Here is a 26,240-nt window from a genome sequence, read left to right on the forward strand (position 1 = left end):
ACAAGACAATTAAGAGCTATCTTACGCAGTAGGCCTAGAACTAGAATGCAATGACGTGACAATGTTTCATCTGCGCATGCAAGAACATCAAGTTCTCCTGGTCGTGTGGATTCTACAATGCAATTTGACCAAATCGACTTAAAGAGAAACTTTAAAGAACGTCTGTGTCAATATCCCCCGGTGACTCTCAAAATATTTGCGTAGGGACTTAGACACACGCCTATTTAGTATTATTAGTTTAGGCCAGCTATGCTATACCACTCACCGTTTGGTCCACTTGTTGCTTGTGCTACTTTGCCCAAAAGGCTTCTTCCACAACACACCCCAAAGTTGCACTCGAGAAGTCATCTCGCCATTATCGTAGTCGTCACTCATAATTACACGAATATAATCAAAGTTCTATTGCAGATCCTGTGAATTTAGTCTGTCTTCATTCATAAACATGTATTATAATACAACCCTAAACCACACTTTGCTCACAACTCAGTCACTACCGTCGTCGTCTGCTAAGTTCGCAGCAACTCATAAAACTTCCGGGATAAATATAAACAAGTTTGGTGGCGGTATACTACAAAAAGTGAAAACAAAACCATGCTCTGAATTTTCCTCTAACTTTACCCTGTGTCGACCGACGAGTAGTCCAAAGGACAGAAGTCAGCGAAAAGGTGCTCCAAGATTATTACGTACATTTTAATCTATTTAACAGTAATTTCATTTTGACTATTTCGAACTATGTAATTATAATTTTACATTTTTCCAGGTAAGTTACATGACTGTAGAGCCAAACAAACATCGATTACGATCATTGCTTACTTTGTAATTTATTTAAGGTGTTAAATAATTAGAGCAGCAAAAGATTTTTTTTTCTAATTAAGAAAGACGCATTAATAAAGAATATACTTTGAAAAGCCTAAACCCATAAAATTAGCAAAATACGAATTGTTTTGACCTCTGGTCAGGTAAGTTATTACCTTTCAATATACAGGCCCAATTGGAATGAGCAAACATTTTCTTCGTGCAATTAACATAGGCATGCCTATTAACATCGATCCTATAATAGTAGTAATTAATTTAAAGATTTTCCTAATAAAAAAGTTTGTAAGTCTGAATAAAATAGTGTAGTGTATATATAATATGTATATAAGTAAGAGTAGGCCTATGTATAAAAATTTATTAGAGCATTATATATGCCCTAGCATGGGTGGATAAATATTATTTGTAAGCCTATTTTTTCGACCATCCATTCATTTTCATTTAATTAGATGTCTTATTACTGTATTGTATATTTGACCTTCATAGTGTTTTACTTATCAACATTGGCACAGATTTATTGTGTACCTCCCTTCAAGACAGTCTGATTGGACTGTATTCTGACTGTATTGATCAAAGGGCGCCCTCACACCATCACAAGTTACTAAACCACGGTATAGGCCTATTATCAACATTGTTGATAGAATAGCCCTATACCATGGTTTAGCGACTTGTGATGATGTGAGGGCGCCCTTAAAAATGAAATACTGTAAATGAAAGACATTCAATAAACATCAATATAACGGTTGTAATTTATTATGCAATTTACAAAAAAGAGCATCACCAGGTTAGAGTCTGATATCGAGCAGCAAACACTCATAAAGACAAAGAGTCGCTGACGTCAATATCAAGAAAGAATTTCCCAATATGCTAAAATCTGTTGGTTAATTGATGGATGTGTACTGAAACTCATAAAATATAATATGCAAATACATCCTTAACCATAAATTAGTTTAGTATGTATTAGATTTCGGCTGAAACTTTAGCATAACTATTATTTCGAGGTTGCATTGTATAAAGTTCCTTCGAAACAATTTGAAGATACTTTACCACAATCATTAACAATTGTAAGCCTATTACGGAAAGTCCACATCGTGCTTTATAAATACTTAATTTACTTTGAATTAAATTCATAGATGCGATACAAACTACAAAATATCGGTCTACAGCGAGTACCTGAACCACAGTTTAAACTAACTTGAAATTGTTTGATCTAAACTAAACCACACAGACATCAGTATTCTCTCAATAAAGATATATATTTTTGATTTTTTTTTAACGTCAACCGAACGTCTGCATTTATGTGTCAAATGATCAAACACATTGAAGACTTTCAGGAGTATTTGAAATATCAAGATTAAAGATAATTTGCTGAAGTTGTTGACCTATTGAATAAATTATGCAATATTTTGTATGAACCCATCTTGTAGGTGGAATACCATGGTACATAAATAAGGATTCGTAAAATCAAACGAATCTGATATAATTTCAGCAAAAGTCATATTTCTACAAGAGTAATAATCTATTGATATATGTTTACATTTTTACATAGTTTACACAATCTTTAGATAATAATAGCAACATACAAAAATATGACAGATTTAATTTGAGAAAATACGCGTTGTTATAATTGGGATTTCTTTTATTGTCACCGGTATTACTAACGGTCAATTCAAGCTATTGCGCCCCCACCATCCCCTTTAAACAATTGAATCTCCGCCACTTATTAGTATGCAGCACCTAAGTCTAAATTACATTTTATCCAATAAAACAATATATTTAAAAAAACTGGGACTAATACACATGTGATAAAAACTTTATTTCTTACTAAAATATTTAATATTTTGGAAAAGATTTTTTTTAAGAAAACATGCGCTTGGATCCGGACACAAAACCTCAGAATTTTGGTTGCTAACTGAGCCTACTGGAAAGTCAGTAAACTCAGTTATACCACAGGACACTGAATTCACACACAATAGGCCTACAAATTAGAACCGTATCAACATATTGCCTTACATTTTTCTTTTAGTATAAACATGTAAAACTGTGAATGCCTACCATATGCGATTTGTTTTGAGTACTGTATTGTATAATACAAAAATAGTCAACAATCTAATTTGATCTTTGTGTGAGTTGTCGACACAAGAAGTACTGGGGTGGCGCCAGAAGGGGGGGGGGGGGGGCACAATATTAGACTCTACAACCGATTAAGTAAGCCTTTGGAACCCCTAAATTGTTAAAATTCGCCGCCTGGACCACTTTTGAAAGCGACGCTCGACCACGCCCAATTTGCTCTCGTCGGGGAAATCTTCCTCCTCGTCGGGAAATCGCCTTAGACCCCCGTCGGGCAAATCCTGGCGCCACCCCTGAAGAGGCATGACTGGGTTACTGTATTTTTGTCAATGCCTAATTTGGTTGTATTGGATTTATGCTCAATATTAGTGATCCAGTACTTATTACCGGTAGCCAATACTCTAATTTTAACCCACCTACAACACCACACAAAAGAATAGCGACCAGGGTTTATATTAGTTTAGTTGTTTTTTTCTTTCTCATTGAACGCACCGAAATGTTGTGTGCCACTGAAACAAAAGTGTATGTTCAGTTGAATAAATAAATAAATATTAGAATTTTAATGGTACACACCAATCTATCACCAGAACATGAGCCTCCTCTAACTGGATCGTTGCATTACTAATACTTGCTATCAATAAAATGCAAGTCTAGATGTTGGCCTAGATTATATTGTCTGTGAATCAGATATAATAAGATCATTTTTTTTAATCAGCTTTAATCCATATACTATACAAATAACTTAGACCTAGTTTTCATAGATTTACAAATTTTTTCCAGATTAAATGAATAATTAGATAGTATAGTATAAGAGCGGTGGGATTGGCTTATCTTGTTCTCATTTTAATCAAGAAAGGTAAAAATCTTACTTAAATATACATATTAGTCCTAAGAAAACCCACAAATTTATTTCATAGTTCAGATTTATTTGATAACACAAACAGTACATTTAACAAGAGGTTTTCCTAATTAGTACGGTATATTATATAGCTGCTTACTGGTAACTTGACCCACTACTCTATTATGTTTTTAGCTACATTTTTGTAAAATGGTGAATATTTACATTTTGGGTGAATGACAATCAACATTCATTCTAAAGATGACAAATTTCAATAGACTAATTTAAGTTATAAAATAGTGAAATATCTTCAGATTTTTTAAAAATAAAATTTAATTAGCAGAAGAATGTTTTTTTAACTTACAAAATCGATTATTAATTGATTACTATAAGTAGATATAAATTACAAGAAAAATTGTAAAAATTCTTTGGTTCCAATTATTCAAATTTTTCAGAGTACAACTGCTACTTTTAGGGTCTTCTAGTCCGCAGTTTTCATCTGCAGTTTTTATACAATCGCAATATTTTCCCGCATAGCCAATAGAACATTGGCACGAATGTCCGTGTATGCTAACTATACACGTCCCATTGTTGGCGCAAGGGTTATACTCGCACTTTTCCAACTTTGTTTCACACTGCATGCCCGTGTAACCTTCTTTGCACACGCACATTACATTTTCAAGCGTCTCAAAACATTTGCCACCGTTCATGCATGTGTTCGCAATGCAAAGCGGTCTCATAAGGCAGCCTCGTCCTGCGGTGCCCCTTTGACAATGACATGTGTAACCAAACTGACCTGGCTTCTTCGAACACAGCAACCCTATGTAAAACAATTTAAAAAATGATTAATTAACAATGGTAGAATTCAGTTTTTTATTTGAAAAAATGAGGGAAAGAGGATTTCATACGGCCCGGCCTACAGTTGGTTGAAATTTATCCATCAGAAAGCCTTTGGATGGGTGAGTGCATATTTGGACTGTTAAGGAAATCCTCTCCAAATTCCACTGTTATAGTACGGTATATATAATCGTGACGTAGACACATTAAAAGAATGAAATGAATTCAAATTCTACCTGGCGCTTGAATCACCACAATGCCTTCATGGTCAAATGGTTATGACGTACGCCATGCGAAAATTCCCGGGTTCGAGTCGCGGTTGAGGCTGAGCTTTCTCTTTCTTTGTCAAATTCCTCGTTTCAATATATATATATATTATATATATATATATATATATATATATATATATATACAATTGTAGTTATAGTTTCAACTATAATATTGGCCTATAATACATTATGCATATGTACAACTATTACCATATGACGCCTCCACATGGGACTACTACCAAGAAAACTTTCCTTCAGTCAATCTGAAGATCCGACAGCTGCTGAGTGTGTTTCAATAATTGCCTCTTCGGTTATCAATCAAGCTAACTAGAATGGATGATTTCTTTCGGACATTAAAATGTACTACCAGGCCCGCAATTGAATTAATTCACAGTCATACAGAGCCAACTCGCGCAAGCGCACTCAACAGCACCACTGCGAGACGATACAATTTAGTTAATAATTCGCGTAGCTATGCAAGTAGATGATGTCAAATAGAATTAAGTTTATTTTTATAGTAGATTCTTCAGGAATAAATAAGATAGATCATACTGTTAGGAGGGTGAATATTATTATTATTATTATTATTATTATTATTATTATTATTATTATTATTATTATTATTATTATTATTATTATTATTGAGAGCGTGAAACATCAATTTTTGATGGATATGTTCCGACATGATTATATCATGGAGGAATTAGTTCATCCATGACTATATAATATGTGGATGTAATCTATAAGTAGGTTGCAGTTTTCCTATCGCCTTCTTTTAATAATTTGCCAATTTGTTATCGTATCCGCATCATACCGGTAATATATATTCCAATTCATAATCACGTTATTTCTACCGCCAACGGGACATAGAAACTCAATCTCCTGTAACACCTGACAGAGATAAATGTTTACATCTCGCACCTGTAAAACTCTGGTGGTATGGTAAGATGTGTTAATATGAGTTACGCCGCGCAATTTACGAGGCTTCTAAACGACCTTAAAGCCGGACACACTATGGTCGGCCGAGAAATTTGTCTACGACGAGGTCTGCTGATTGTCGGTGGGCAGTCTAACAGTTGAGTGTTAAAAATGGAGTGGAATAAAATAGCTTGATGGTAAGATGTTAAGATGCTTGCCTTTCAATCTCAGGACTCTGGGTTCAATTCGTGCCACAAGCCTGGCACTCCACGTATCGTACGACGAATCCAACTCCGCTGTGACCGCTAGACGACGCAACGCCGTCTGGTGATTGTAGGTAGCAGTCTGAACAGATCGTCATTAAAAACGATCCGTTTGTGCGCGCGTCGTGGCATTGCGCTCTCCATAGAATCGCGTCGGCCAACGACCGTCGAGGGCAGTGAGTGCAAGGCTTAAGTTTCTGTTAGCATCCGTGGGCTTATGTTTGTCATGTAAAGGTATTATACCATTTAGAAAAGTAATAAGCTCGCTGCATGCTGGGCACATATCCTTTGTCTTGGGCCTTAAACAATTAAAAAATTATCCATTCCGCGCGCCTCTTTTGGCGTTACTCTATGGACTTGTGCAGACAACCGCCGTTCGACGCAGTGTGTGCCGTGGAGGCATAAAGATTTTCGTTGCTTTATAGGCTATCTCACAAGGTAGCCAACTTACCCTGTTTGCACGTTGATTCGGTGCAAACCATAAGGCTCTTTTCGCACTGGTCCTGTTTGCAATCACATCTGTAACCCACTGCCGTGTGGACACATGTGCTATTGGCGGGACATGGATTAGTGGCACAACGGTCTATATAGCTTTCACAATGTTCACCGTAGTAGTTGATTGGACAGAGACATCCTCGACCAGACCTTGATTTCTGTAAGAAAACCACAAGACTTTAAAACTGGTGGTTATAAACAATTTAAGGGAGTGTGGTGAAGTTGTTAGGTTTTTGTTTTTGGCTAACAAAGCGTCAATACTGAGGTTTCTTTTGAATCAACATCCTATAAATGTTAGCATTTTTACGACGGTTCACCATCAACTGATTGTCGAACAGTCTAAACGGATCGTCGTTAAAAAATGTCAGTTTTGCGTTCATTCGTCAAAATGCGATCTCCATTGACTCGCGTTGGCTAATGCAGTTCGCCCAATGCACCCACCCATTCATTCATTATTCACATCAGACAGCACTACCCAGCCCTCTAATCCACTCCATCACCCACAATGCCCGGATGCCGTAGCCAAGATTTTCAAACTGTGCGGGACAATATCAGTGTGAACCCACTTTACGCGTAAATTTAAATAACGTGGACCCATTTTCTTAAAAGTTGACCCATTTTACTCAAAAACATGAAAAATCTGGCCCCACTTTCTTACATTTTTACCCTTTTTTAGGCTAAATATGAGAAACTGGACCCATTTTTCAAAAAGTGGATTCATTTTATGCATGAAATTTCATAAATTGGACCCATTTTTAAAATGTGGACCCATTCTTCGGGACCCATTAGAAAAATTGTGTGGGCTGTCCCAACAGCAGGCTACGGCATTCATCACCCACACACCAATCCATCCATCAGTCATTATGTCCTAGAATTTACCGTGGTCATACAACCGAATGCTCCCTATTAATGTAAGTCCAATATTCCATTCGTGACCTTACCACGCAGGTGCCATTATTTTTGCAGGAGCACGGTCCCTTTAACCAGTTTTGGCAAGTTATTCCTGAAAAATCCTCCGCGCAATTGCAAGTAAAGCCATCCCTTCCTAGACTAGAACAAGTACCTCCATTCTTACACGGAGTGTGGTAATTACAGTAGCCCTTCGAATCTAATAGTGAAATAATAGTACAAATATTAGGGAGATTTCGCAACCTTACGAAAACGATAACGACTATGAATACGTCATAATCATTATCGTCTTTCGTGCCTTAAACATTCTTGACAATATATAATGTACGATGAAAAAGACATGAATCGCCTACGCTGTGACATATACGGTATGCTACACTAGGTGGAGGATTGTCTAAAAATGTTATGACGTAACCGTATTCGTTATGGTTTTCGTAAGATTCTGAAAACTCTCAATTACTTTTATTATCTCCGCCAGGAGACATGTTTTCAGTCGTGTAAGTATATATGTGTGTGTGGGTGGGTGTGTGCGTGTGTTTGTGTTCACAATATCTCGGCTGCACAGATCTAAATGAAGTTGCAAGGAGTGTAAGGTATAACCAAAGGATGATGTGATTAAATTTTGGTGACGATCCGGAGTAGGGTGTGGATATGAGGACCATTCTTAGGAAAACGTTCCAGCTGACCTGAATGAAACTTTCGTGAAAGTTTAACCAAGTTACAAGGAAGAAATTTTTAAAGTTTTGGTGACGATCCAAATTCGGGTGTGAATTTGAGGGTCGTTTAAGGTGCTAAGGTCCCAGACCTAAATATCTCTAAAAACGTATCGTTGAATCTAAATAAAACTTTCCAGTATAGTTTGTCATGTTTCAATGACAAAATTTTTACATTTTGGTGACGATCCGGAGTCGGATGCGGATAGGAGCACCATTCAAATGGAAACGTCCCAGCCAAGATATTTCAAAAGCTAATCAACTGATCTGAATGAAAATTTTGTGAAAGTTGAATAAGTTATAAGGAAGAAATTATCTCTTTCCAGCAGAGTTTATCATGTTTTAATGATGAAATCAAATAGTATAAAACTGCAAGAGGTCCGACTGCCCTTATTTTGTATACAGGCAATGAAACGTTAAAAAGTACTCCCACGACAGGGCGGGTTGATTGGTGGATGGGTAGGTGGATGGAGGAGTGTTGGATATAGCTTGGATGAATGAGCAAATGGGTGAATAGATGGATAAGTGGGCAGATTTTTTAATGGCAGTGTGATTGGTAAATATGTGCATAAATGGGTGGGTAAACGAATGGATGGATGATGGGTATACGGATGGGCGGATGGGTAACAGTAGATGGGTGTCTGTTTGGTGGACATAGTGGGTTGGTGGATGTCCGAGGACGGATAATAAACGAATAGATAAATATATACGTATTGATCGATACCAGTACATACCGATGTCACAAAACATACCACGCCAACCTGGTTTGCATTTGCATCCACCGGGATTGATGCAGTATCCATGGACGCAAAAGCCATGCGTAATACATTCGTCGCACAGCTCGCCACCGTATCCTGCATAACACCTGAAGTAAACAACATCGGGGTTTAAACATTCCCTACGCAAGAAGTGCTTTCCGAAACGTCACTTGCAGAGCCACGCTCCGAACAAGATTTTCTTTTATAAATTTCAAATAATCTAGGCGGCCTACTATTTTCTTTCCCCACAGTGTATAAGAGACAGACTAAGCTTTGCCGGACAAATGAACTTTTAATTGTAAGATTTGCCAACAAAATTAATTGCTCTAATCGGTTTGTCTGTCATTTCAAGGATAAAAACAATGCATTTAACAAACTTTTTACATTTGTAATAAATATACTGAGCATTTAAATATAAATAACAATCACATGTAAATAAGCGTTACTCGTTAATATGTGCTATGGGAAAATATATTAATATATCGCCACCCAAAAAATTCACCTTCCTACCCCCCACTTCCCCTCCCTCCTCATATTTCAAACGGTGGCGCCGCCACTGTGCGCGTGTTTCTGGACCGGTTAAATGTTTTATTGACACTTATGAAAGGTCCATTTAGGATAAAATGGAGCACTTTTTTGCACAAAGGAGGTTCCACATTTTGTTAGTACTGTACTCTGCACTTGTAAATTATAATTATTATTACCGTATGTTTCAGTGAAATGTTACGGAAGCCCGTTAGTGCCACCACTTATTAAGTTAACGGATCTGAAATTTTAATTCACTGGTGGCACTAACGGGCTTCCGTAAAATGTCTATTTAAAGTCAATGTTATATGTTATACTCGTATTGAACCAACCTGCATGTATCACCATCACAAATTCCATGAACGCAAGGCAAGCATATGTCTGAAATCAAGTCAAAACATATTAATTAATAATTATACAAACGTCATGCTTAGAAATTATAATGTCTTCTTCGATTACATTAGTGGAAACAACTCTCATTTTATGAATAAAAACGAGAGATTTTAGTGAATAAAAATCCAACAGATGAAAATATTGGTTGATTTCATGTAGCATATATATATATATATATATATATATATATATATATATATATATATATATATATATAAATTTAGATAGATAGATAGATAGATAGATAGATAGATAGATAGATAGATAGATAGATAGATAGATAGATAGATAGATAGATAGATAGATAGATAGATAGATAGATAGATAGATAGATAGATAGATAGATAGATAGATAGATAGATAGATAGATAGATAGATAGATAGATAGATAGATAGATAGATAGATAGATAGATAGATAGATAGATAGATAGATAGATAGATAGATAGATAGATAGATAGATAGATAGATAGATAGATAGATAGATAGATAGATAGATAGATAGATAGATAGATAGATAGATAGATAGATAGATAGATAGATAGATAGATAGATAGATAGATAGATAGATAGATAGATAGATAGATAGATAGATAGATAGATAGATAGATAGATAGATAGATAGATAGATAGATAGATAGATAGATAGATAGATAGATAGATAGATAGATAGATAGATAGATAGATAGATAGATAGATAGATAGATAGATAGATAGATAGATAGATAGATAGATAGATAGATAGATAGATAGATAGATAGATAGATAGATAGATAGATAGATAGATAGATAGATAGATAGATAGATAGATAGATAGATAGATAGATAGATAGATAGATAGATAGATAGATAGATAGATAGATAGATAGATAGATAGATAGATAGATAGATAGATAGATAGATAGATAGATAGATAGATAGATAGATAGATAGATAGATAGATAGATAGATAGATAGATAGATAGATAGATAGATAGATAGATAGATAGATAGATAGATAGATAGATAGATAGATAGATAGATAGATAGATAGATAGATAGATAGATAGATAGATAGATAGATAGATAGATAGATAGATAGATAGATAGATAGATAGATAGATAGATAGATAGATAGATAGATAGATAGATAGATAGATAGATAGATAGATAGATAGATAGATAGATAGATAGATAGATAGATAGATAGATAGATAGATAGATAGATAGATAGATAGATAGATAGATAGATAGATAGATAGATAGATAGATAGATAGATAGATAGATAGATAGATAGATAGATAGATAGATAGATAGATAGATAGATAGATAGATAGATAGATAGATAGATAGATAGATAGATAGATAGATAGATAGATAGATAGATAGATAGATAGATAGATAGATAGATAGATAGATAGATAGATAGATAGATAGATAGATAGATAGATAGATAGATAGATAGATAGATAGATAGATAGATAGATAGATAGATAGATAGATAGATAGATAGATAGATAGATAGATAGATAGATAGATAGATAGATAGATAGATAGATAGATAGATAGATAGATAGATAGATAGATAGATAGATAGATAGATAGATAGATAGATAGATAGATAGATAGATAGATAGATAGATAGATAGATAGATAGATAGATAGATAGATAGATAGATAGATAGATAGATAGATAGATAGATAGATAGATAGATAGATAGATAGATAGATAAATAGATAGATAGATAGATAAATATAGATAGATAGATAGATAGATAGATAGATAGATAGATAGATAGATAGATAGATAGATAGATAGATAGATAGATAGATAGATAGATAAATAGATAGATAGATAGATAGATAGATAGATAGATATCACATTGAAAAATAGAAAAGCAATGTAGAGTTAAAAAAAAGGCAGTGGCGGGCGGGGGTTTTATTCTCGACGCGGAGCGTACGTGGCGGGCCAGAGGCCGCACAGAATCCTTCGAAGGCCCGGGGGTGTCTAGGGAGGGCATGATTTATTTCGAAGGATTTTTTATGTGATAAAGTCTCTATAAATAAATCATATTACTGTATATTCATATTAATGATATTTTAGATAATATTAATAAATAATAATAATATCAATAAAAATAATAATTATTATATATGTAATTATGCCTATGTAATTATTGTAGGCCTATGTAATTATGTAATATTTAATCACATTATTGTATATATTTATTTATAGGTCTACTACTATACAGTGACTATATAATTATATACTGTAGGTATACCTTGCATTAAATTAATATCACATGACACGTAAACACATTATAAGCAATTTGAAATGACTTCAACAAAACAACTGTGTAAAAGTATTGTGTTTCGTGGCACAACACACAAGAGAATATGCTGTTAAGAAGTACTGTAATTATAACACAGTAAGATTTAAACGTTCAGAGGTGTAGAGAATGGAAATCAACGGGTATGATCGGCCTCCCGAAGCGCTAACTATGGCACAAATAAAGAATGGAGGCAGAAGACGTAAACATAGCGGGCAACCGCGTGTTTTGCTGGCCTCGCAACATATTCAATAACATTCATATTTTACCAAATGTGACCATTTTATTACGAAATATTTAATAACTGTAATAATAATAATCGTCGGTTGGGAAAAAATATCAATTCGTCGGCTTACGTCTGGGTTATTACTTTGAAAAACGTTAAGGTGACGCTTGACCACGATCACTTTGCCCTTGTCGGGATCTCGGACTCACAACCTTTCCATTGAAGCCATAATAAAATAAATAATATGATACTATAGCCTACTATAGCGAATATTCCCATTTGCCATTCTTGGACTAGGTTACGAGTTTCGATACCTCAGACCTTCGTGCGTTTGCTTTAGTTTGAATCTGCTTTCATTTAATCGGTGCCACAAAATAATAAAAAGCAATGGTATTTCCTGAATAAGTTAAAAGTGGTTCTCGCAAACTATTTTACGCGCACGTACAGTAAAACCGGCGGCATGTATAGGTACCAACGCGTCGCATCACATCCAATCAAGGACGGGAAAACTATCAGGATGATTATTTTCGACGGATTAGAAATGTTTTATTATTATTATTATTATTACTATATTGTAGTGTAATAATGTGTATTGTGATATGGAGAGTAGAAATATTGCTTTAAATGAACGTGGGTGTGATAATGTATTATGCCACCATATCGTAAATCTAGATTTTGTCTACAAGTTTACATGATTAAGTCAACAAACCCGTAAGTACGTCAAACGACGGATAATGAAAAAATAATGCTGAATCGTATTGAATATCTCAAAACATATGTTATGCTAATCGCTTTACAATATTGAATATCTTGTTAGGGGGAATACATCAAATGATTTCAAAAGATGGGGCGCATTATTATAATTAATAATCTGTCAGTGATATAAGTATGTAAATTGTAGCTATGTTTTTTAAAATTTTATTTTAAGCAATATTTCTACTTTCCATAATAATAATAATAATAATAATAATAATAATAATAATAATAATAATAATAATATAATAATTTTAATAATAATAATAATAATAATAATAGTAAGAATATAATGCCAATACTTATAGTTATATTATCATTAAGCATAATTAAATTGTGCGTGAGAGTTGTGGGCCACCATAGATAGCAATAATAGTATTATTATTATTATTATTAATAATAATAATAATAATAATAATAATAATAATAATAATAATAATAATAATAATAAATAAATTGAAATTAAATTGTAGCTATTAATCACTGTTCACTATTAGTACAATCTTGTTGGGGGTGAGGGATTACATCGAACTATTACAGAAACAGAGCATATTATTATGATTAATAGTTTCTCAGTGACATAATTCCGTTTGTAAAATTGTAGCTATGTTAATCACTACAACATTTGACACATTGTTAGGGGGAAACACATGTAACGATTACACACAAAGCGTGAGCACATTATTATAATTAATACTGTAGCCTCTGACAGTGAAATAATTCCGTATGTAGAATTGTAGCTATGTTAATCACTGTACAATGATTGGACATCTTGTTAGGGGGAAATACATCGAATTATCACAAAAAACGTGAAGACATTATTATAATTATTAGTCTCTGACAGTGAAATAATTCCGTATGTAAAATTTGTAGCTTTGTTATCACTGTACAATATTGGACATCTTGAGGGGGAACTACATCGAATATGATTTCGGAACACCGCACTGAAACCAATTAATTTTTATAAAATTATAAATCGTTGTAGTAGAATTACTTCATAGGAATATTTAAAAAAAAAAGAAATCTGTCAGACTAAATAAAGTAATTAACGGGGATGTTTGCCTGAAAAACACGAGGCTGCACAATGTACGTACGTCAACCAATCTCGTGATGAAGATATCGGAATGGTTTCAACAGTTATAGGTAATTTGCTTCTTAACATGCTTATTGGTATTTAAGTATTACCTTGTATTTAATAAGTAGGTTAGGCCGACTATTAATAAACATCAATATCGAAGAATATAGGTTAATATGCCATTGTAGTTACAAACCATTTCCCGAATAAATATGAATATTGGATCATAAAGCGATGTAGGAATTATTAGGGCATGTTAAAATGCGGTCCCCTGCGTTCAACGTCATCACATTATAATCTGAATAACATGTGACGTCATAGTAGTGATTACATTATTATTCTACATGTAATTGTTAAAAAGGGGCTGTTACGTTGAGATTTCCAGTGATTTATACGTACGGGCTCAGCTAAGTCATGACCTGCAATACATTGGACTAGAATTCTAAAAAGACGATTCGAACGTTATTAATCAATATCTACTATCAATTGCTATGGAGTAGTAGAATCGATATCAATCTATGTCGTTAACGCAATGAAAATAGTAATCTTAAAAATCTCTTAGCACTTTTCAGATCCATGGATCTATTAATATTCGGCAGCTCATAAATCGACCGATACAAAGTAAGGAATTATTAGACATCATGTCACCCATTAAACCTTTAACATGTCGTAATTCGGTCGTAGTAGCATAATACCTTAGGTTCTTATAGCGATAGTACCAGAAAATAACAACATTTGTTTAATACTGTATAATGTTCTGTTTGTTATGTACGACATGTAGAGCATGTATAGCAAAACATCTAAACAAATACTAGCTGTTAAAGTCCTTTATTTTCGCGCGCCCTTATTTTCGCGATAAAACGACGAATGCGAAAAGTAAGGCCGCGCAAAAAAAAAAAATCACTAAATTCTGAATAATAGTTTTGTCTTCAAAAACAAATCTATAGCCAGCATACAACTGATATTTCATCAATAAACATTTCGTGGAAACATTTTCGCTTCTTTGTGCATTACTTTTTAATCACATTTTAAAAATTAAATAGGCAAACAGTGTATCCCAAGACTCTAAAAATTAAAGTCTTCCATCAAAGTTGAAGAAACAAAAAACAATATCTGAATTCATCATTTTCCAGTTATAATTTCTACAGTAAAAGCTTTAGATTAAATTGCTTTTTTAAAATTTCAAACGAGCCATATATTTCCATGTAGTTAAACTGCTTCTCATTATCTGACCTTAAAATTCGAAAGTCCAAAAACAAAATATTGATATACAATTTTTATAACTCATTATTGAACTAATTTTCATATTATAATCCACATTTTTATCGTTTGTATGATTACTAGTATATACAATTTCCAGTCTGGAGGGACTGCAATTAAAACTGTCAGATATTTTATCATTCAATTAGAGGCACCTTTAAACTCAGTGACTTTCAAAATAGCACGCTATCCTGAACTCCTGAGTTGATTCAGATTTTACCATAAGAATTTACTTTAGATGACTTTGAATAAATCTACAATTTCGTTGACTATATTTTCACTTGTATTGAAGGTTTCCTTTCTGTTATTGTTTATTGATTTGTTTCAAAGTTAACAGTTCTACATGTCTTTGGGATTAAAATCATTAGCATATTGGTTCTAACGGATTCTTACCACTTTTGCACATAATGTTAAGCTTTATATGTCGACATATTCAAAATGTATATAGGCCTATATATTTTTTTAAATTTAACAACATATTTTATTAGGATACTACGATTCTATAATATTATCATTATAGGTTATTTTCAAGTAGTTTTTTGGTAGACCTTCCGGTATTTTTTGCAAAGTGTAAGATGTTTGCCTCTTATTTTGAAATATCGTTATTTCTAAATCATCATTATCATCATCACTATAATAATCATAATCATCATTACATTAACATTACCATTTGTATATTAGGCCTATTTAAGACCTATAATTAGACCTATACTTATATAATGTATTGTACTTAAGTCAATTTTATCAACAATAATTATTGAACGGAGCTAGCCACCATCCGATACATGCAGATATACTTCTACTCACAACGTCATAGCTGAATTTCAGCGCGATCGGGTGGCGAAACTGATACGCATTTTGCGACTGATGTTTCACAAAAAGGCGTTTCCACAGCTATGATGTTGCTTAAGGCGTCCCCAAGGTGTGAACGTCGCGTAGCTAAATACTTCCACCGTAGGCCATCTAACCATAGAAACAGCATGTCAGACTTGTCGGCTGATATCCCGATGTGTTAGAAAACATATCGTGTTTAAAGATTGGAAGATGTTAGCCTAGCATTATGCATTAGAATAGTGGATAATTTGGCATTTAATCGATTTGCATCGGCGTTAGTGGAACCTCTTAAATCACAGGCCTAGTCGTATAATTTCTCTTAAACACCTTCATCGAGGGGAGCTTTGTAACGACGAGACGGTGTCTTGCTCAGATCGATACTGTACTATTGACGTGAACCTTAGATAGACCTAGATACGAACACAATGCATTTGCTCACAATTTAAAATTTAATTTCGGCCACGTTGTTGATGACTCAGGTAATGCCACGCGAAGCCGGTTTAAGAAAAACATATTAGGCGCAAATATACCACGTAGGCCTACTCAAATGTGGTATACCGCATAAATTGTAGATTGTCATTATCTTCATTTAGCATCATCATCATCATCATCACCACCACTACCATTCCGTCATCATTTACATCGTCATTCTCAACATCATCCTAACATCACATAGGGCCTATCTAACACACAACAGTTCTTTTCAGAACCATCTCCTACGCAAGCATTTAATAGCGCCTATATTTTCCTAAAAATCATCATCATATCACCATCATCATCCCCATTACCATTATTCCTATCATTGTCATTGCCATTGTAATTATTATCATTAACAGTACTATTATCACCATCATTATCATTATCGTTATTATCATTATTACTATTTACTATTATACATAGGCATGCTTAGTGCAAATATACCGGACCCTAATATGAGGTAGTACCACATCAATTGTAGATATTTTAATATTTCACCATTCCCATTGCTTTTGTTATCCTCTTCCTTATCATTATCTTCCTTATCATCTTTATCATTATCTCATCATTATCATCATAATTCATAGTATCATCATGACCATCATCTTCATTATCATCGTAATTATTATCTCATATTTTATTACGTCTAGTTACAACCTGTTTTAAACGTTGGTTTCGAACTAAAAAGAATATAATAAAAATAACATGATTATCATCATTCATCATCACATTTGTCCTAAATGTTTATGTAGAACAAAACATTCAGTGACATTAGCAGTTAAATATCAGCTCTTTTAACATAATACCTAACAGCGGCCTCTATACAACACTGACATGTGAACACATTACTTGTTTCATTAATTTGTTACAAAGTGGCACGACCTAGCATAGAGAAAAAAACGTGCATTGGCACATCACGTGCGAACCACGACAGCCAATAACAGTCGTGAGTTCAGGATGTATCATTTCAATAAACAAGAAAGGATTAGTACTGGGCCAAAACTAGTTATGACGTCACAAAAGTAAGCATCATGTTTTTTTTTTTTAATCATCGTTAGGCCTATATGATCGAATAATTGTGTAATGTCGAATTTCAGAAAGCATAATGACGAAACATTATTCCCTCAAAAGATAATTAACATTAGACCTGTACAGGTAAAAGAGCAAAGATCCGGCCTAATTGGCTTGCTTTAGGAACAGTAGTTCACTGTGCTTTTACTTCATTAAACATTTAATGTCTGATTATTGAGCAAAGAATGCGAACAGTAAATTTAATCGCTGAATTACTTACCTTGTGTAATTAAATATGTCGGCTTTTGATTGAAAGGTAGGAAGAAAACATTATCTTGCACTCCAATTTAGCAAACACAAAATATAATGCCATTATTTATAACTATTACGAATTATAAAACAATAATCTTTTTTATAAATCATTGAACAAAATTTATAGCAATTATAATGATTGATAATTGTGCAATAGCTATTTTAATTCGAAAATAAATATAATTTAATATAACTTTTAATACAACGTAGTATTGTCTTGCTATTTTGTTGATGTTACCTCGGAATTTCTCACGTAACTGTGAATGGTTTTGCGAGCTTAACGATGGCGTGCACATTAAAATGCAAGCAAGAAATTTACTTAAAACTGGCATCAAATTTATTTGACTGGTACACATTCAAAAAATGTTATGCATTGACATCCTCCTTAACGCCAACCAATATTGTTTATGCTGTTTATATTTTCGACAATATAACAGACTAATGAATTAATTGATCGAATAATGTACACTATACACACCTACTCTTTAAATTTCTAATTTACAAAATGTTTAAAAAAAGTTTAAAATTAATATCAATGGTTGTATTGTTCGCGCACTGAAGTTTAACGCAAAAGTTAGATTTGGAAGTACTCATGACGTCATGCACAATTTACAGTTCACAAAAGGCTGCCTTATCTTACACTTCATCCAGTGGCGAATCCAGATATTTTGCCCGAGTGCGCACGTGACAATTGAGCACCAATGGTCCAAGGGGTTGGGTAATAGGGATGTTTCTTTACCTATCGTGGAGTGTCCAGGAGCTATGCACTAATTTGTGATTCGAGCGAATTAAGCGTTAAAAGGAATTTAAGTTATATAAAGCTCTGTTCAGACCATCAAATTTCATTTGACAAAAAAAAAACCTGTAGTATGCCCATATATAGTCATGATATGTCTATATATAGTCATGATATGCCTATATATGCTCATGATATGATGTCATCATGACCATATTTAGGCATGTCACGTATTCTGTACAGGGATTAACATTTTAGCTGTCTTGTAAAACACAATTACTGCTTTATACGAAAAGAATAAAAAAGCACAGAAATACCTGGTAACAACAAAATTATTGTATTTATATTAAAAACAATGAGAAAAAAACCAACCGCTATTCATAATATTATTTCTATCATTTGTAAACTAATGGTTTTCTGAAAACAAATTCCTTAAATCATCTGCATACATAAAGCAGTTCCAGTTTGGATAATTTAAATTGGAAATATGTATCATAAATAGACAGAAAAATATAATAAAAGAAGCTTTAATAATATACTAATAATATTTATTGAACAAATACCTTATACACATACAAAACCAAAACATTAAAAAAGTATTGTACGCACATTAACACCTCTAAAGCCCTGTCAAGACTATAACATTTTGACAAAAAACATTACATGCCTAAATATGGTCATGATGGCATCACATCATTACCATATATAGGCATATCATGACTATATATGGGCATAAAGTGTGGACAAAGCTTAAAGTATGATCCACTCTTTGGTGAAAGTGAAGATCCATTTTAAACGCACAAGCAGTTGTCAGCTACTTTACTATAAAATAATTACAGTACTTTAGGGTTGTACTATTTAATTGGTAATATAATACGACGAGAGATAGCTTCACAGATGTGACATAAATAATGATAACAGTTTATTATTAATCAATAATGCGACATGAAAAGATATTTATCACAGTAGAACCTGTTAGGTGATGTTGAAATACGGCGAAGCGAGTGACCGATAGTGCAGTTAAAGTGTAAAAAGGTTAATGGCGTCTTACAGGATCATCTACATAGAGTTGATCATGAATTCGCAGCTAAAATGATGATGATATTGGAATAGGTAAATGAGGTAACTCCTCCAAACAGTAATGCTATGCAGAAAACCAGGCCACTGGGGATAGTGGCGTATCAAGGGGTACTTCACATGGGGAAGGGATGATGGGGCGGTGAAGGAAAGGTAGTTGTCTCTTAGGGGGGGGGTGTTGGAAATATATTATGGTTTAATATGAAAACATTTTTAGCTACATGAGGTTTTTTTTTGCTCTGCATGTTTCCAGACATGTGAGTAAAAAACGCCTATATACACATATACTTACTATACGGAATATATACCATAACTAATTTGAATAGAGTATTATTTTCTATGGTTTATGAAGCTGTGCGACCTATAAGCTCTTCTAGCTTCTATAGCTCCACTATGTGTAAGCGTAACAGTCAGCTGTATGAGAGAAAGCACAGGGGGTGGTGGTAGATCTGCACGTATATCTATAGGTCCCTGTAACGGGTGACAATCGCCTTGATTGCAAAGGGTTGTAGGTTCGAATCCCGCCAAAGACACCTATTTTCATACAACAGAATAACTTTTAGTTGAAGGCCTATGCTTGATACGATTGTAACATCGTGTTCCTATTTGAGTAGTTATTATCATTTATCTATTTGTTAATATAATATTATATATATGCCTAAATATATATATAGGCATATTATATAGGCCTATATATATAATATAGCGTAACGGTAATGAAACTTAAATACGTAAGATGTTGACTTTAGAAACACTAAAATTTATTGATGCGAATATTTCGGCTACTCCTATAGTCTTGTTCAACGCTTGACATAAAATTAACATTCTGAGAGAGTTAAACGGTAATGTACAAGCATTGACAAAGACTACAGGAGTAGCCGAAATATGCGCTTCCAAAAATGTGTTTCTAAAGTCAACATCTTACGTATATCAGTTTCATTACGCTCATCACGCTAGATTATATCAATCAATATTTAAATTGAATTGAAGAAAAAAAAAGAGAAAATAGAAAAGAGAGAACAGAAAATATGAAACACAGATGACCACAATAATATAAGTGACAGGAGAGCTAAATCTCAAAGTAAGGGGGTGGGGGGCGGAATGGGAGAGTGACAATTAAGATGGTTCAGCCAAGAAGAAGCGAAACAAGGACGGCGAGGAAATGAGGAAAAAACCCGAGAAAATTAACTAGCATGACTGGAAAGGAAAATACGCGTTAAGTTGACGGATGGAACGAGGAAGTGAAGTATGATAATGAAAAAAAAAAAATCAAATGAAAAATAAATTATCATAGAGAGAATCTTTTCATGGAGCATGCAATTCTGCCGTAGTATATGTCCGTTTATTGAACTTTTAAACCAAAATCGAAAGTGCAATCGAGGTAACCATTACCTGTAACATTATATCTTTGCCTAAAAACAGCCCCGAAGCGTACAAAGAAACGTTTATTACAAGTACAACGGAAACAAAGTAACATATTAGGCCTAATTATGTAAAACTTAAAATACATTACAACTCTCGTCTGTTCCTGATTATAAATTAGCCTACCAATAAATTTCACTTACCTTTACCTTTTGCAAAGGTTAAAGCCATCAGAACCATAATTACAAATAGAAGAACGAGATACAACGTAACGTTAGATTGCGTTGAACAACAATTCATTGTTTCTTGTGAAAAACTTTAAACCCCGTTTGCAACCAATCATAGCACGTACGTATTCCATGTGATTCACTCAACTGCTGTACCTAGGCCAGTCTTGTAACGTAGCCGATGATTCGATCTGACCACCTAGAAAACTGGCGATTACACGATAAGATTTTCAGTTGACGAGCGCTTTATGCTTTAATCTCTGTCGTTAAATGAGTGTGTGCAAAATCTGCAGTGACAAGTCTAGTAGAAGCCGGTTTTTTCTGGGGAGTTAAACAATAAGTGCACTATTACAAGCGTCCATTAATACATGAAAAATTCTCACAATTCCTCATAATAACAAACGCATTATGAGTAATGTCAACGAGTTACTGAAATAATTGACGCTATAGAAGTCGATGAAGCGCATAGACATTAAGACAGAAACGCACAGTGAGTATTATAACGTGTCAATGAATTGCTGAAAATTTAACACTTGTCAACTAATGGCATAATCTTCAGGCTTGAATTTAAACTGCATTAAAATGCGGAAACGCTTTAAAACGAATTTTGAGCTTAAACTGAAGAAACAATAAAATATAACGCGGCTGTTTCTAAGAAATAAAATCACTTTAAAACAAAATGTTTTTAAAAAGATCTCATTTGGCATTAAGAGGACTGCCCACTTCTCAGATGTTAAAATTGTTTTAATTATAATGAACAGCCTATATTAACCGATTTCATCGCGATGTGCCAATACAACAGTAATAAATAACGTTATTGTCTTTCTTTTGAAACAGAGACACGATTCACAATGAGAAGTGCAACAAAAACGAAATGTAAAGAAAAGCCAATTGTTTTTTAACAATCATACAATATGCGAAAAAATATGTTATAACAGTGGAATTTATAATATTTATTAAAGATTTCATTTGCTATTTTATTTCTGTATACTAGAAAGTGTTTGAGTATAACAATGTGTGGTATTTTCTTTTTATCAAGATATTTTCTTGTGCAAGACTATAGAAACATTCAATATAAAATACCGTAACAACTGCTTAGGCTATAGAGTTTACACGACATGTCTATCATCCAAAAATCTAATTTTCAAGGATAGTGGCGTATATGGTAAATCGAAAGAGCTAGGTGAAAGTTATTTCGGGGTAGGCCCCTTATAAATAAAATAACAATAGCCTTAAGTTGGATTCGTCATTATTATAACTGATGCAGAGCATTCCGCTTGCAAAATGATCATCGTTTGATCATACGTTGGCATTAATCGACAGTCAGCGGACTGGACTCCGTCAGGAGCAAGCAATCACACAAAGCGCGGCGAATTCGTCGGCCTCCGTGTACGTGCACCAGGCTTACGCAAGCCTCTGATTTGTATACATTGGTAGCACATTATAACATCTTAAAGATGAAATGAATCATCCAGCGAATACTGTATCGGTCGTATGAATAGTAAGGTAATTTGTAATAAACGAAATCAATATTCTGACTTTAATTGTCTGATGCTGATATGCTGTGAACGCCGGGGAGTTATCTCTAAACTATTTGGTTAATTCCTGTAGGCCTACGATTTTCATTCGTTTATACAAGCGTGTATGATAACTATGGTGACACATGGGTTTACAACACCTTTAATATAATAAACTCACTAGTTTGTCTTAGTAAAATAATAATAATCTTAAAGGGACAGTAAAATGTTCTCACGACTTCCTGTACCTCGACTAATATATTCTAAACGGACCAGTCGGGTGCGTTTGCAAAAAGGACATTAATTTTAACAGTGTATAATTTACCGGCTACACGAATTTATATTAAAGGCAGCTCCGGAAGAAAAAAAAAGCATGCTTTGCTATGTTGTACAATTTACAATGGAGGGGAACGCCTAATAAGTACACATGTTTGAAGGGCGGGCCACTATAGAATTTTGGTTACCTCAAGACTGAACTTTTCATTTTATTTACTTAAACTGCGTAAAATTGTGATTATTATTATTAGGCTCTTTTTATTATTATTATTATTAGGTCTATTATTTATATTTATGAATATTTTTTATTATTAATTATTAATAATATTATTATACATATTAATATTATATTAAATTGCGCAAAATTGTTATTATTAATATTATTATTATTAGGCCTATTATTCATATTCATATAATTATTAATCATATTATTAACATTATTATAAATATTAATATTATATTATTCATTTTAAATTATTTATTATCATTAATATTATTAACAGTGATTTGAAATATTAAAGATATAGAAAATACAAAGAAAATAAATATACAAATCGACCTGGTTATTTACATTCGAGTTATTGTATCTATAAATTTACATATGATTTATGATTCACCATATTGAATATTATTGTCAGAGGATATTTAGGATTTATACCATTAATAACTAAATAAATAAATTATTTACCGTCTTTGTTGGAATAAACGCCCCGGGGTACTGTAATTATTTCTTCGCGGTTTTCCTTTCAAATTATAAACTTAAACCACATTGGGCTATTGATAATGATAATAAAAAAAATCACAGCTCAGTATTGTTAAACCAATGGTTAAGTACTATAGGCCTACCGGCTGTTGTAAAGATGAGCAGGCTACTGGTATCATTATTATATTATCAAAATTAAATAATTTGGGCTATATAGCAGCAAAATTAAAAACAAAAGTAATGAATACACTTCCTAGGTCTACAAAATTTGTAACTCACGTTAAGCCCGTAGATTCACGACACGTTGCGGTTTTCATTGATCTTGCGCTCGTTGTACGTGCATCGGACTATACACGTGCCAAGCTCTTTCAACCCTGTAATGGTTATCGAGTTCTCGTTTGGACGCACTCTCCCAGAAGGCATTAAAGATCGACGACGTACGAGTAATGCGATGGAGAACTCAGTGGAGACGTAATGTCACACTCTATAGACCGTGCACACTCGCTTAATGCATTTCAATTCTACAATATTGTAAGATAACTATCATATTAGCCCATGTTGACCTACATCCTGGAGCTGAGGGGACGAATAATCATCAATCGGCCTCCTTTGAATTTGAATCTCTCAGCAATTTAATAATCAGGGTCACCGCCGCATAACAAACTCCGAATCATATGTTACGACATGGTTTGATTAATACATACCTTATCGAATGGCCCTTATAATGTCGTTTGAAAGAATTAAGACACAAGCGAGTAGAAACAACAATCGATTTTCCATGCTCTGAATAATCATGTATTTCACGAACAATCAGACGATATTTTTCGCGCGGGAAATAAATATATCGAATCGTCGATTCGACTACAGACCGATTGTCGTGCATGGATCATTAGGGTTGCTCAGTGAAAATTAATTTCCGCACATCGGTTGGTTAATGAAAAGTTTGATCGTCCAGCTGGGCTAGATTGGAAGCCTGTAAGGCGAATTCGGCTCACGCAACACAATTAACAATAAATTCTTCATGTCGTTTTCCGGATTTCATGATATTAGCCAATCAACGATCCGTTTAAAAATTGATTTGAAACAAATTGTGCAGTTAACCTTGGCGTGGTTGAGCATTGTGAATACTAATCACAATAAAGTATTAATGTTTGTTTGTCTTTAAGTACCGTTATTATAATTTGTTACGCGTGATTATCAGCATCATCATTTAACATAATTTTCATCTACATCGTTATCCTCAACATCATCATCATCGGCATCATTATTTCATCTACATCAATATCATCTACATCTTCATCATCATCCTTATTATTGTTATAATAGACCTTTCCGGAGTGTCAATCAAACTTAACAACTGACTAATCAGAACAACGCTAGGAATACGCACGCGTCTCACAAACACACGTGTTGTCCCACAAACGCACGTGTTTGCGTATGTTTTAACACTGTCGCCTTGTGGGACCTTAGCAACAATATCCAAGGGGCGGGGCTTAGCGGAATAAGAGACAGCCACCACCACCACCATTAGCATAATTAGTATTACAAAATAATTATTACAGAATAAAATGTTGCCACATTGAAAACGCTCTGTGAGTCGGTAAGTTGAGATAAGCATGGAGATAAGCGATCAAATTAAATAGGCCTACTTTGATCCAAATACGACGTTGACATGTCCCCAATCGTCTGCAACGAATCGAACGTCTTGCAGGGTGGATTACTATTTCAATTAATTGGCCATCACGCTCAATTTGGTAGCCCATCATCTTATGTCAACAATATCAATATCGCAGGTTAAAGGCGAACTAACCAATCGGTGATCAAAGTAATTCTCTGCAATAATTGTCTACTGTCTCAGACTGGTATGAATAACGCCAATCAAACACCAGCAACGGACATAACATGAGTGAGTTCAGAAAGAGTTCATGGTACGTGATGACGGCCACCATAATTAATGATGAGTAACTAAAGCGGTAGTCTCATACTGTATTCGAGCGTGTTGGAATTCCACACTCGCCACCCAATTAATGACTTTCGGCCATAATTCCCCAGACGGATTTTTTTTTTATTGCAGGACCCAGCCCAAGGCTGTAAATGGCCCATTGGTTCGGACCCCCCGTCGGAATTGTCAATCCCCCCCCTGTGGGAAAATGTCTGGCGCCACACCTGGTGTTATTCGAGAACGGTGCGTACAAGTTGTTTTATACGGTCAAAAAGTTTTCAAATCTCTAGTAAAATAGAGGGCGCTACTCACGAAAGCGATTACATTATTTTCAGTACCAAA

At 34.0% G+C, this 26,240-nt stretch overlaps 2 protein-coding genes across 4 annotated transcripts in view; both read right to left on the minus strand.

Moving 5' to 3' along the window:
* LOC117104340 (pleckstrin homology domain-containing family D member 1-like) overlaps positions 1 to 510 on the minus strand; it is a 30,385-nt gene extending 29,875 nt beyond the window's left edge. Inside the window, exon 1 of the mRNA XM_033245160.1 lies at positions 266 to 510. Within this exon, the coding sequence (XP_033101051.1) occupies positions 266 to 375 (110 nt within the window). The 5' untranslated portion in view covers positions 376 to 510. The remainder of the gene's footprint in view (positions 1 to 265) is intronic.
* Positions 511 to 3,788: 3,278 nt separating this feature from the next.
* Positions 3,789 to 24,910, minus strand: LOC117104362 (delta-like protein 1). Of its 3 annotated transcripts, none has more exons than XM_033245191.1 (7): positions 24,661 to 24,910; positions 21,437 to 21,781; positions 9,741 to 9,789; positions 8,860 to 8,990; positions 7,445 to 7,611; positions 6,460 to 6,661; positions 3,789 to 4,541 (listed from the first exon to the last, which is right to left on the minus strand). In XM_033245191.1, the coding sequence occupies exons 2-7, from the start codon at positions 21,531 to 21,533 to the stop codon at positions 4,108 to 4,110; spliced, it is 1,080 nt and encodes a 359-aa protein (XP_033101082.1). In that variant the 5' UTR covers positions 21,534 to 21,781; positions 24,661 to 24,910; the 3' UTR covers positions 3,789 to 4,107. The 3 variants fall into 3 exon arrangements, with proteins under 3 accessions (XP_033101082.1, XP_033101083.1, XP_033101078.1); XM_033245192.1 differs by lacking the exon at positions 24,661 to 24,910 and adding an exon at positions 24,236 to 24,590 and having other exon boundaries at positions 21,443 to 21,781; XM_033245187.1 differs by lacking the exon at positions 24,661 to 24,910 and adding an exon at positions 24,236 to 24,588.
* Positions 24,911 to 26,240: the final 1,330 nt, after the last annotated feature.

The sequence above is a fragment of the Anneissia japonica genome, unplaced genomic scaffold, assembly GCF_011630105.1.
Source record: "Anneissia japonica isolate Jap-2015-1 unplaced genomic scaffold, ASM1163010v1 scaffold4536_len1192065_cov207, whole genome shotgun sequence".
In the NCBI taxonomy this organism is placed as follows: Eukaryota; Metazoa; Echinodermata; class Crinoidea; order Comatulida; family Comatulidae; genus Anneissia; species Anneissia japonica.